The sequence below is a fragment of the Egretta garzetta genome, unplaced genomic scaffold (assembly GCF_000687185.1).
Source record: "Egretta garzetta isolate BGI_Z169 unplaced genomic scaffold, ASM68718v1 scaffold495, whole genome shotgun sequence".
In the NCBI taxonomy this organism is placed as follows: domain Eukaryota; kingdom Metazoa; phylum Chordata; class Aves; order Pelecaniformes; family Ardeidae; genus Egretta; species Egretta garzetta.
Window position 1 is genome coordinate 442,463 of NW_009259866.1, and position 13,029 is coordinate 455,491.

At 49.3% G+C, this 13,029-nt stretch overlaps 1 protein-coding gene across 1 annotated transcript; it reads right to left on the reverse strand.

Annotated features, from left to right (window-relative positions):
- Nucleotides 1-7,532: 7,532 nt before the first annotated feature.
- On the reverse strand, nucleotides 7,533-12,327 carry LOC104127418 (ly6/PLAUR domain-containing protein 2). The gene is made up of 3 exons (XM_009640087.1): nucleotides 12,276-12,327; nucleotides 9,037-9,156; nucleotides 7,533-7,735 (listed from the first exon to the last, which is right to left on the reverse strand). The coding sequence occupies exons 1-3, from the start codon at nucleotides 12,325-12,327 to the stop codon at nucleotides 7,533-7,535; spliced, it is 375 nt and encodes a 124-aa protein (XP_009638382.1).
- Between the last annotated feature and the right edge of the window lie 702 nt (nucleotides 12,328-13,029).

Sequence of the window (13,029 nt, forward strand, 5' to 3'; positions counted from 1 at the left end):
GGACTGAAGACAGCTCAGTCCTTTTTAAGGCTTCAGAGGATCCATGATAAAGAGCTACATCAAAGCACATCGTTAATGAGGCTTTGCTGTTCTGCCACTCGCATCAGCTCATGGTGATCACGTCCTGGTGCCACTGGGAACCTGGAGCCCACTGCCTGCTGTGGGTTGGTGCTTCTTGCTGGGAGTGGTGGCTCATCCTTCTGCAAACATCTCCCATCACTGCTGCCTCACAGCCACCTTCTGAAATCCTGCCACTGCCCAGGGGAGAGTTTCGACTGGCAAAGTGCCACCCACCCCCGGGATTTCACGTAGGCAAGTGGAAAAGCATTCTGCCTCGGTTTGTGTTTGTGCCTCGTCTGGGGAACCAGCTGAGCAGCAAAGGTGTGTGCGCAGCAGCAAGGTTCAAACAAGGCATGAACCTTCTCCCAAGCATCGGGGTGCTCCTCACCCTGCTCCTTGCAAGTCCAAAGGTACCGCAGAAGCAAATGCACCGACATGAACACCTTGACATCACTCCGTCTCCTTTTCCAGGCAGTCTTTTGTATCTCATGCCCAGATTATTGTGCAAAAGCAATTTCTTTTGCAAGGAGATGAAGGGATGTTCATACCAGTTCCAACCATAGCTGACAACAAGGCAGAAGTGAGGTCTACTGCTCCAAACACTAGCGAGTGCAGCGCAAGGCTGTGCGCTAAAACAAGAGTTGGACAGTGCTTCAGTGCTGATGCGCCATCGTTGATGTGGCTGAGGGCACATGAAATTGCCCTTCCAATGGGGAGGAATGGCCTGAAGACATGAAAAACATATTCACACCTTGTATTTGGAGACCTGCTGGCCAAAGTGAGCACGTAGTGATTTTGTTCAGATGGGTGGGTTGGATTTTTGGGACTCTGACCCATGGATTTGATATGCTATGGCTTTTGGTTGCCTTTAACATTGTGGACCAGTATGGATTTCAGCAATATGCCTATGAGGGACTAGTGCAAAACTGGCTCACCCCAAGGCACAATGTCCTTACCCACATTTGTTAAGCGTGTTCAGAAACTTAAAGCTCAGTTGGCGCTGAAGACGTTGCAGGATGGTGCCTGGATGTCATGGTTTAACCCGGCTGGCAACTCAGCACCACGCAGCCGCTCGCTCACTCCCCCCTCCCTCAGTGGGATGGGGGAGAGAATCGGGAAGAAAATAAAAGGTTAGAGCCGAGGGCTGAGATAAAGACAGTTTAATAAGAGAAAATAATAATAATAGTAATAATGAGAATGATAACAGAATATACAGAGTATACAAAACGAATGATGCACAAGGCAATTGCTCACCACCCACCGACTGATGCCCAGCCCGTCCCGAGCCGCGAGCAGTCCCCGAGCCGCGACCGACCCACTGACTAACTCCCCCGAGCATGACGTTCTATGGTATGGAATAGCTCTTTGGTCATTTTGGGTTAGCTGTGCTAGCTGTGCTGTACTCCCAGCTCGTTATGCCCCTGGCCGAGCAGGAGAAGCTCAAAAAGTCCTTGAGTAGTCTGAGCACTACTTGGCAACAGCTGAAAACATCAGTGTGTTATCAACATCCTTCTGGTACTAAATCCAAACCACAGCACTGTGCTAGCTACTATGAAGAAAATTAACTCTATCCCGGCTGAAACCAGGACACTGGAGCTACGTGACCATTCTTGCCCCCAGTAGGGGCTGACTGGGGAAGGGGATCAGGATCCAGACCAGCCTCAAATAGGGCACAGAATGATTAATTGACATGCGTTATGTTTTTTTAAAACCTCATGGCAAACTGTAGAACAGAGCCCCAGGGAATGGGGGTGAAGGCATGTTGGGAAGGCAGTTAATGCACATATAGGCCACATGCCCCATCCTTTTTCAATACTCTGAGCATCCCTCTCAAGTTCAAGTGACCCTAAATGACTTTGCTAAATTGAGATACCAACCCTGATGCCGTGCTTGCCTCCCTGCCCCCTCAACATATCCGCTTCAGAAACCTTAAAGCTTCCTTTCACCTAATTTTTAGGGGATTTGTCTTGTTCTCTGACCTGGGGCTGTGCTGAATAAAAAGGCTTCTGGTTTGTGCTCCTCTGGAATTAGGGATGTGAGAGTTGTGCAGGAGAGCAATGAAGACATCTGAGAGAGGATGTGCCGGCGTGTCAGAGGCAGCCATTCTAAGTCATACACTGCCTAATATGGAAAAATAGATCTATTTTAAGAAGAAAAAAAGAAGTGCACATGATAGGTTTTATATGAGAAATAATTTGGCAGTGATATTGAAAATGATATCACTCCTGCTGCACTTCAGTCCTGCCGAGTGCATTCTATAATTAATAACTACTTCAGATGAAGTGACTTTCTTCTGAATGTGCAGTATTAAACATTTAATTCCCTATCTGTAAATATAAGACTGTAGCTGATATCACCATAAGCCTCACAGCTACATGCTAATGTAAATTTATATTCTAGATAGGTATTTTTAGCAAGAACTACAAGTTCTTGCTATATTTGATTACATCACAGCTCTGTTTTACATTAAACGTCTGGACCACAAAAATATCCCCTTCTTTTTTTCTTCTCTTGGAGTTTTGCAATAATTTCTGCCCTAGTCTCCTCTCTTTTCTTTCATGATCACCTGGTCTAATGCACCTTCCAAGAGGGCTACATGAGGGTTTTTTTTCCCCTCCTCTCCCTCCCAGAGAAGACCAAATATATGTAATTAAAGGATACTGTATCCACCTTGAATACTGTGTTCAGTTTTGGGCCTCTCACTACAAGAAAGACGTTGCGTTGCTGTAGCATGTCCAGAGGAGAGCAATGAAGCTGGTGAGGGGTCTGGAGCACAAGGCTGATGGGGAGTGGTTGAGGGAACAGGGGTTGTTCAGCCTGGAGAAAAGGATCACCCTCTACAACTACCTGAAAGGATGCTGTAGTGAGGTGGGCGTTGGTCTCTTCTCCCTGGTAACAGATGATAGGACGAGGGGACATGGTCTGAAGTTGCGCCAGGGCAGGTTTAGGTTGGACATTAGGAAATTTCTTCACAGAAAGGGTTGTCAAGCACTGGAAGGGGCTGCCCAGGGAAGTGGTTGAGTCCCCATCCCTGGAGGGATTTAAAAGCTGGGCAGACAAGGTGCTTCGGGACATGGTTTAGTGGTGGGATGGCAGTGTTAGGTTAACAGTTGGACTTGATGATCTTAAAGGTCTTTTCCAACCTAAATGATTCTATGATTCTATTCTATGAAATCATAGAATCATAGAAACATAGAATCATAGAATGTTTTGGGTTGGAAGGGACCCCTAGAGGTCACCCAGTCCAACCCCCCTGCAGAGAGCAGGGACACCGCTAACTAGATCAGGTTGCTCACAGCCCCGGCCAACCTGGCCTGGAATGTTCCCAGGGATGGGGCCTCCACCCCCTCTCTGGGCAACCTGTTCCAGTGTTTCACCACCCTCACTGTAAAGAATTTCTTCCTTAGATCCAGTCTAAACCCACTCTGGTTTAGTTTAAAACCATCCCCCCTTGTCCTGTCACAGCTGGCCCTACTAAAAAGATTTTCCCCATCTTTCCTATAGGCCCCCTTTAGGTACTGTACGCCACACTCAGCTCTGCCTGCAGCCTTCTCTTCTCCAGGCTGAACACCCCCAACTCTCTCAGCCTGGCCTCATAGGAGAGAGGCTCCAGCCTTCAGATCATTTTTGTAGCCCTCCTCTGGCCCCGTTCCAACAACAAGAGAAACAGCTCCTGGTGTTTCCCACGTTGCAGCTCGAGCCGGCCTGCAATCAGGGCACGCTGGGATAATTACCAACACTCATGGCTATGCATGCCGTGACCAGTGTCCTGCTGCAACTAGTGGAAAGCAACTGCAAATGATCCGTACTGGAAACCTCAGTCCTCTGAGTATTAACCATGCTGTTTGTAGCTTTGCTCTCCCATAGCACCAGTGTTGCCTTTGTGGGAATCTTGCCCAAGTCAAAGCAGCAGGATTGAACCGGGTCCTGATTCAGCCCGAGCCAAGGCTGGTTGTGCACTGTGTTTCCAGAGGAGGAACTATCTTTTGCAATATCAACTCCACCTCAAGACTTATGAAGCCCATGAGGAAAAGCCACACAAGGCAGATGTACTGCCCTGATGGTTGACTGGAGGTGGGACTCAACAGTAGGGTACACCAGCTTGAATATCCTCACTAATGTGGGTCTGCAAACACCTCCCTGAAAGTTTAGTCTCTGTCGTGCTTTTCTCATTAATTTCTAGATGGACAAAAGCATTTGCAGATTTGCAACTGAAAGCAGGTGATGCAGATCAGGGCTGCACATCTGTAGGGCTGCCCCACATTTGCAGAAGGGCTAGAAGGTGATGGAGAAGGCAACTTCTTGGCCAGATAAAGCATAAGGCACCAAGAAGTGCCCCTCATGTCTGGAGGTAAAGTCTCTGGACTTGTACAGAATGACTGCTGGGAAGAGCAAGCCCCCAGAGGGGCAGGTAAAATCCTTCAACACAACAACAGCAGCGCTGGATGCTGCCTGCTGCGAAGCCTCATCTTGCAGGGCCGAGAGGCTGCAAGTCTTTTTATGGCCCTTTGGAGACACATCTCTCTCTGTTCTATTTTACTCAGCCTATATTTAAGCTTCTCCCTCCGTGTGTCCACTTGACCCAGTGACGCAAAAGTCTGCCAACTCCTTTGAAACCCCTCGCAGTGTCCTGCCTTTGCTGGGGCAGCGGTGCTTGCTGAGTTTAACTCCTAGGGACCAAATAGCAAGAATAAATAAAAGCAATAACCAAAGCAGCAGCAAATCAGACTTTGCGAGGGCTCCCGGTGACGACTCTTCAGCCTGTGGCTTACAGCTAACACAGCGTGAACAGATGAATATTAATGCAAAAGGACATTTTGTACCCCCGATACTCTGTGTGAAGGGCTTTTCACCTCACCTAATCTAGGAACATATTACAAGTGCTTTGAAGCTAAACCCTGCTTTTGACTCTGTTTTGGCTACGGTAGAAGCTCGCTGTCCTGGTGAGGGAGCCATGTTAACAGGCAAGCCCCAGGTGACGAGACCTGCAGGGCGGTGTGATACAGGATGCTCACAGCCAGCACCAGTGACACAAGGAGGGCAGTAGTCCCCACCCGCAGCATCTTTGCAGCACAGACCGTGCCCCAAATGGTTGCCTGCTTGCCTTGCCGTGCTGAGCTCAGCCACTTTCTCTTTGCCTGCTGGAAGAGAAGCTGCACTAAGAAAACCTCCAGTTCTCTCTGTGCATGCCCCAGATGAGCCCCCTGTAGCCACTGGACAGTCCTTTACCCTTCTGCCACCCTTCTCCCCCTCCTCTTCCAGTGGGGATGCTCTTAAATCTAGCTCTTACAAGGAGTACTTTTGCAATCCCTTTCTTGTCCCCATCTGTAGTTTTTCCCCGTTCTGCCACAGGGCAGGTTGGGAGCTGCATAGCCAGCCCGAAACATGGCCTCCCTGCAGCCCTTGCTGCCCCATGCTTCCTCCCAGGGTCAAGGCTGAGCGCACAAGAAAAATGCCGCAGGCTGAAAACTGGAGGATCCAACTTTATTTGATAAGTTCTCACCCAGAAGGGAACCCTCACCCTCCCAGTCCCTCTGTATCCCCACCTTGCCCCATCTGCATGTGCAATAGATGGAGGAAAGTTCAGCCCATGTTAGGACAGCACAGGAGCCTGCGGCCAGTGGGGAAAGGCCACTGGGGACAGTGACTTACTCCAGGGCTTGAACCCAGGTTGGAAAAGGCGATCTGACCTAAGGATGGTAGCGATGACGGTTTGCTTCTGGCCTGGCACATCAGACTGGTTTTGGAGCAGGGAAACAGAGAACAGGTTGAGTTGGAAGCCGAAGCTGGTGCTTGGTGTCCACGAGGGTGGGTGTAATATCAGTGTTTGAGCAGCTCCCAATCATTATCCTCTCAATGACATTTTTTTTCTCCCTGTAGCCCTCCGGTGTTGAAAGGGTGTCTCAGGGAAGCTGTGGCTGGTTTAGTGAAGAAAAGAGCATTTCACCTCCAGAAAAAAAGGGGCTCATCAACCTCCTGAGCCTCAGGCTTGCATGGGGCCCTCTGCCAAGGAATGCAATGCCTTGTCAAAGTTTTCTTGTGAATGCTACTGAGACAGACCTTGAGAAACAATTACCTCTGTGCAATGAAGAAAAAGAGTCCTCCTGCTTTTTCCTTTAGTTTCCTGGCTGGTGTCTCATGGAAACAGAGTGAAAATGGACTTTGCCACAGAGGGGGTTGCAGGGATGGCATGAATGCACAAGGATGGTGCGTGAGATGCACCCATGTTCCACTCTGCCCTTGCTCTTACAGGTTGTCCCCTGGATGAGCCCTGGCAATAGGAACAGAGCAAATGGCAAGTTCCCTGGCTCTCCTCCACCAGAGAGGGCTGCGAGCTGGGCACGCCTGGCTCATTTGTATCCGCTTCCACTCTGTCTGGTTTTACAGCAGTCAGGGCATCAAAATCAATTTTACAGCTTCTCCAGGGGAGAAGGGAGCAAATCCCCAGCTGGGACCCAGTAGTGCTGTCAACCGGCATGAGTGAAGCCGTTGGCTTTTCCCAGAGTTGAGGGTCTGGGATAATCATTACTTTTCCTTTCCTGCAATCCCTGTTGTGAAGGGATGGGGGGAGGGCAGAGTAACAGAAGAAGTTGCTTGAAACAGTCTGGAAAACATCTGGGAAGGGAAATCCAGTAGCTCTGATTACAGCCCGAGCTCAGGCAAAGGGCTGTTGAGGGGTTTGGCTAGCCAAACTCCCAAATTTGCTTTTGCAGGTCTAACCTTCCCTGGCCTGTTAGTCCAGGGAGTGTTTTGAGCTTTCCAGAAATATATCCCATCCCAACACATAAAGGCTCAGCCCTTCTGAGCTCATTCCATAGTTTAGTCTAGACAGAATTAAGTGTCAGCTCTCTGCAACTGCAAACCGCACTCTGCTGAGCAGGTAGTGAGAGGGGACCACCACCCATCTTCTGCTCTGACTCAGGAGATGGCACTGAAAATGGAAAGCAAATAAACCAAGCTCCTGATGGAGGGTTGCAGGATTTCTTTTTGGGGGTGGTGCACAGGAATATAATAGAGACCCACAGACACAGGTTGCGTGGGAGGTTGAGGAGACCTGGGAAAAAAAGCAGTGTCCATGTCCAGTGTGCATACAGCCCCTGCTTTTGCTGAGGGTGACTCCAGAGCACCAACCTTGATGGCACTGCACAGGCCCTCCTGCTGCTGTGCTTCATCCACTGCTGTCCCCCCCAGAGGAAATTTGTAGGGAGAGATGTGGGTCCTGGGGGCCAGAAACAGCTGAAGGTGAGGAACATCTGCTTAGCAGCTGGAAACTGGAAATTTGAGGGTTTTAGGTCCAGGTGCCCAAACTCTTGGCTTGCATCTACTTGAAGTCACAGCGTTAGAGATGGGTGAAGCCACACATCAGTGAAGAAGATTATTCCCAAGGCATCTAAGAGTTCACAAGGCAGCTTGGCAGAAAGAGGAGTGGAGATGTTTTGGCTGGAGCATGAACACTTGCAGCATTACAGAACTCACTGGAGGAGCTTGCCGACAACCATGGCCATCAGACCCAGCACTGCAGAACTGCTTATCACCCCACTGCTGCTCTTGGTGTCATCGGTGCAGAGGTCAGTGTAGCAGCATGACTTGGGTCTGGACGCCCCTATCCCACTACTGGACATGCATTCCTCCTCACAGCTTCTGGTCACAGTGATGTTGCCGAAAAAGGGGTAACCTGAAACAGGCAGATTAGAGGGGGGAAGAAGAAGAGAGAGAAAGAAATGGTGAAGGAAGGTGCAGACAGCTGGTATTGAGAAACACTGACTTTGTGCAATGGAGGGGAATTAAAAGTAAAGTGTTCATAGGTAAATGAAGGCAAATAAGGGGTTTCACATCTCTAATCCTTGGGATCCTGTAAGCCAAACTGCTCTTTGTAGGAACAGGTCCACTGGTTCTTCCTGCTGCCACCCTCTCTCCTTCCTGTTCCTTCTAAATTTATTCTAGCATGGACAAGGGACACAAGTCCCTTGTGTATTTTGTTCAGGTGAGTTGCTCCTGCAATGGCTCTGTGTAGAAGGTGGCAGTGCCAAGGAACACTGGTGTAATGCTGGCATGGTCGTTGCTGGGACAGTTGGTGCTAGGTGAAAGCGTCTACAAACAGGTCAAGAGCCCCTGGGTTTCTGCGGTGTGTTTGCCCACATCTATAGGTTCAGGGTCTGTAAGGGCATAGAGGTAAGAAAGGCAAAACAGACTAAGCAGGATGAGTCCTGCATGCTTCACTATGAGGCTCTGAATCTGATGGATTTCTCTCCTTCCCACTCCAAAGCTGGGTAACTCCACCTGGATTCTTAAAAGGAAGTTAAAGGATAATTGAAGCTGGGACTGGGAAGGGGGAGAGGGAAGTGTGGCCAGCAGGTTGAGGGAGGTAATTCTGCTGATCTACTCCACTCTGGAGTCCTCAGCCCAGGAAAGACATGGACCTGTTGAAGCAGGTCCAGAGGAGGGCCACAAAGATGATTAGGGGGCTGGAGCACCTCCTGTCTGAGGACAGGCTGAGAGAGTTGGAATTGTTCAGCCTGGAGGAGAGAAGGCTCCGGGGAGACCTTCTTGTGGCCTTTCAGTACTTAAAGGGAGCTTCTAAGAAAGATGGGGACAGACTTTTTAGCAGGGCCTGTGGCAATAGGACAAGGGCTGATGGTTTTAAACTAAAAAAGGGGATATTCAGGTTAGGTCTAAGGAAGAAATTGTCTACAATGAGGGTGGTGAAACACTGGCCCAGGTTGCCCAGAGAGATGGTAGATGCCCTGTCCATCCCTGGAAACATTCAAGGTCAGGTTGGATGGGGCTCTGAGCATCCTGATCTGGTTGAAGATGTCTGTGCTTATCACAGGGGGGTTGCACTAGATGGCCTTGAAAGGTCCCTTCCAACCCAAACCATCCTATGATTCTATGGTTCTAAGCTCATGAGGTAATTCGGCCCAGGAAGGATGCATCTCTCCTCATGAGCACTTACAGCAAGCTTACTCACAAACTTACCTGAGTCTACGGAATGCAGAGTTGTTGTGCACACGGTGGCTTTTGGGGGGCACAGGGTGGCTGTTCTGCACTGAGAAATATCCGTTGGTTCCTTGCACGTGTAACATCGTAAGGACTGGGCTGCAGAAGGGAACAGAATGGGTCTGAGGTGGTCGCAGCAGCGAAGACAGCAAGTCTGCAGCTTCTCTGCTTTGTGGTGGGGACTATGTGATGGTCACTGCTTCATGTCCCCTTGACCAAGACACAGTGGCTGGAGGCAGTGGCAAAGCTTGGATATGTAAGGGAGGAAAAACCCCAGCACCAAAGGACAAGGATGGTGTTGTGGGAGTTGAGCATGATCACTACCTTGGGGGGTCAGCAGCCCAAAAAGAGCAGGGATCTAGAGGGACCTAATGCTTGAGCAGCTTTGACAGGAACTTTGCATCCTCTGTAAGAGATGTTGTAACAGAGAGAAAATAGCTCCTTCTGTTGAAATCAGCATTCCGCAGCACGGAAAGACTGGCACTTCCCCCGTCCCTCCACCCACAGTGACAGCTCCTTCGCGCTTGTTTAGAGGGATTTCTGCAGGCCTTAGTAACTGAGAGCAGAATTTCAATGTCAGAGCTGTACCAGACATCCTAAGGGCTGAATGTGGCCTAAAAAATACTTCCATCAGGGGCTACTGCTGCTTTTTGAAAGAGATGATGCTACAAAGCTCTTGCTGGCTGCCTGCCGACGCAGCGATACCTTTGCATATGCAAGCATTGATCACAGCAGTTGCTCAAAAGTCTTGGTACGAGACCTGTGTGTCCGCAGCCAGCAGATACCAAGTGTTCATATTTTTTGGAGTCATGCTGCTGTGGCCTGATGACCGAAACCAACCTGGTCTGATATTTTCTACACTGCCTGCCTTCCACCAACACGGCAGCTGAAGAACCACCCAAATGTGTCCACTGCCATCTATTGGTAAGATTGCAGCGTGACGGTGTTTTCTTGTTCTAGTTCTGCAGCATCTGCTGTTAGAGAGAAACCTCTGGGACTTTGTGATAAGGATAAACATTTCTGAAGGTGGTTATTTGACCATCTGAGTCTAGAAAGAATTTTCACGGCATTTACTTCTCTTAGCACCTCCTTTGGAAAATTCAGCTGTGCAATAGAGCCTACACAGTGCAAAAGCTTTCTTTGTCCTCTTTGCAGGGGTAGGAAGGGCTTTTTAACATGAGCAGTGGTGGTCTTCTTGTGGCCATATCTTTTGTAAACAGGTGTGGTAGAGCCATCCCTGTTTACCTGAGCTGAGCACCCCAGCAGATCCCTTCCAAATGACCCATGAGAGGTTGTTTTATATTTTAACCTCTACCACACACTGAGAGAGAAAACACAATGCTGTCAACCTTGCAAGCATAGGGATGTTAGTGAGCGTGTGGGACTGGCTCATGTATGGATGGAGCTAGCTTAAAGCATCTGAGAAACTGATCTGCAACCTTTGGGGTTGAGCTGCTTTCTAAATGTCATCATTTTCATGAGTGAACAAGGCAGTGCCATGGGCTCTGGGGGGTGTGTGTGTGTTTACTTCCAGTTAAGAGCAATTTTAAGGAAGAAAACCACCAGCCCCTTATCTTTCACTGACTCTGGGTGAGGCATTCAGAGGATACTGGTTTTGTTGGAAGGCTGCAGTGGAAGAGGAAAGCCCAAAACTATAAGGACCAGAGTAAAAGAGAAGAACTGAACACAGAGGACAGCTCTGTGTCCTGATCTGAGGGCAATAAATCACCATTCATCATTGTCCGACAGCACCTTCTACCCCTTGATTTCAAATGTTCCTGAACTGCAAGAGCTGTGCCTAGACCAGCTGCCTCCCACTGGATCTTCCCAGAAAAGCCATTTCTGCCTCCATCTCCACTATAAAGCAAAAGGTGGTGATGCCTTTCTGTTTCCGTAAAACACTTTGAGACCTGTGGGTGGAAACCTGTTCTCAGATTCCTCAGCAATCCCATTAAATCCAGGACAGGACTAGACCCCAAAGAAGGAAAAGAAACACACAATGCACCACCTGTGAAATATCTTGAAAGAAAGAAAGGAAAAACCCCAGCAGGTATTGAAATGTAAAAAAAAAAACTGTAGTAGTTATATAGAAATAACTGCACCTGTCCTTGTTCAGCCCTGGGGTGGGTTTGACCCAGAGCACATCCTTCAGCCAGCAGTTGGGTTTGCTTTGGAGACAGGTAGAAGGAGGAATGGAGGTAGGGGGATTAAAAAAGCCCATGCAGCCTGAAGAAGAGACCCAACACACTTCCGTCCATAAAGAATTGCAAGGTGTATGCCTTTCAGCCTTCTTTCAGCCCTCTGAATGATCTCCATACAGACATGTCTCCAGATGGAGATGTTCGACCCCTGCCCAAGCTGCCTCTTCTCTGAGATCTTTCTGAATCTCATCAAATCAGCTTGATGATCTCTGGGCTGTAGGTTAAAACCCACTGGGTTGGTGTCACCCCAAGGATGACCCTGTTCCAGGCCAAGGATGTATTTGCAGTGGGTCACAAATAGATGGAGTAAGAACACAGTGATGACCAGACCCTGTTGCCAGCTTGTCCAAGACCCAGACCCATCAGAGAGCAAACCTAAACAGACCCAGGAAAATTGCTTATTTCCACCTATATCCTAATCTCTGGAGATTAGTGAAAACACTGGAGCTGGTGGTTTAATGGGCCTTTCCAAAAGCCTTGGAGTTATTTCTTAAGCCCTCGCCCATATCTATACTGAACCCCACCCTCTGGTTTTCAGAGCTTCCAACAGCCAGCTGGGAGGTTTTAGGGATTACAGGAGCTCAGGATGAACATACCCCATCCCATCCCTAAGGGGACAGGATGTCTGGAAGCTTAAGTAGAGGCTGTTGGTTCAAGTCCTTGCCCGTGCTAGTATTGCCCTGTGCCATGTGGCTGTCATTTACACCTCAGTCTTATAAATCAGCTTGTTAGTCCCCTCCATCCCAGGGTGCAGTGTGAGAAGGTACGGGTGACAGGTGACCACCTGTGGGTCCAAACAATATGGACAGCACTCCATCAGGCGTCACGGCTCTCCGCACCAGGAATGTATATCCTCTTTCCCCTTCACCCTCTCCATTGACCTTCTTAAAAGTTATCTTAAAGGCATTATTTCCCCTACCTGGGGCTTACAAGGTTTTTCTGCACTGATGTCTTTCCCCTCCCCTCCCAGGCATTTCCCACGGGGTTCCTGCAGTGTCGGGAATGCAGCGGTCTTACCCAACTCCACGTATGCCAGGCCAAGCAGGAGCCCAAACAGGAGTGTCTTCATGCTGAGAGCAAATCCGTGCAGCAGGGACAGTAAAGGAGAGCTGCTCCTGGGGAGCTTTATATCTTTTCCCACTCTCCACCTCCTGTGGATCCTGTGGGCGGATTCCTTTGGGGTGATCCGGGGAGAGGTCAGCTCCAGTCTGGATTGGGATTTGTAGAGGAGCAAGTTCCCCAAAGAGATGATGTCACCGCAATGTACAGATTCCTGCCGTACATCATCTCTTCTTCAGATTTATGTCCTGGGGGCTGGTCCCCTGGAAAAGGAAAAACACAGTTTGCACAGCAAGGGGTGGCCCCACACAGGTGCTTGGATGGGGAATGTGACAAGGTATGTTTGTTCCTTCAAATCTGGCTCTGCGAGCTGAGACCTGGGTTGTGTCATGCGTGTTGCATTGGGCAACAACAGTCAAGATGCAAGCGGCAGCAGGCCACGTGCCTTGGCTCAGCATCACCAAAGCCTGTGCCATGTTTTCATGCCTACTGCTCTCCAGGCTGGCAGGTGGGAACCTGGTGTGGCTGGGTTTGGCCAAAGCACGTCTATTTTCCCAAATCCAGTGCACAAGCAAACCCGGTTTCTGGCTCCCAGGGGCTTAGTTATTAACTGAGCCCTGGTGCTGAGCTGCTGGGCATGGGAGTCACTGAAAGGTCAGTGGAGGTGAACGTGAGAGATGGTGTTTCCAAGCCTAGGATTTGGATATGTCAT

Excerpts from the sequence above, each read along its gene's own strand:
- LOC104127418 (XM_009640087.1), bottom strand. The coding sequence starts at position 12,327 with ATGAAGACACTCCTGTTTGGGCTCCTGCTTGGCCTGGCATACGTGGAG. Across the intron at positions 9,157-12,275 it reads CCTGGCATACGTGGAGTTGG|CCCAGTCCTTACGATGTTAC; the intron begins GTAAGACCGCTG and ends TCCCTTCTGCAG. Across the intron at positions 7,736-9,036 it reads TCTGCATTCCGTAGACTCAG|GTTACCCCTTTTTCGGCAAC; the intron begins GTAAGTTTGTGA and ends TGCCTGTTTCAG.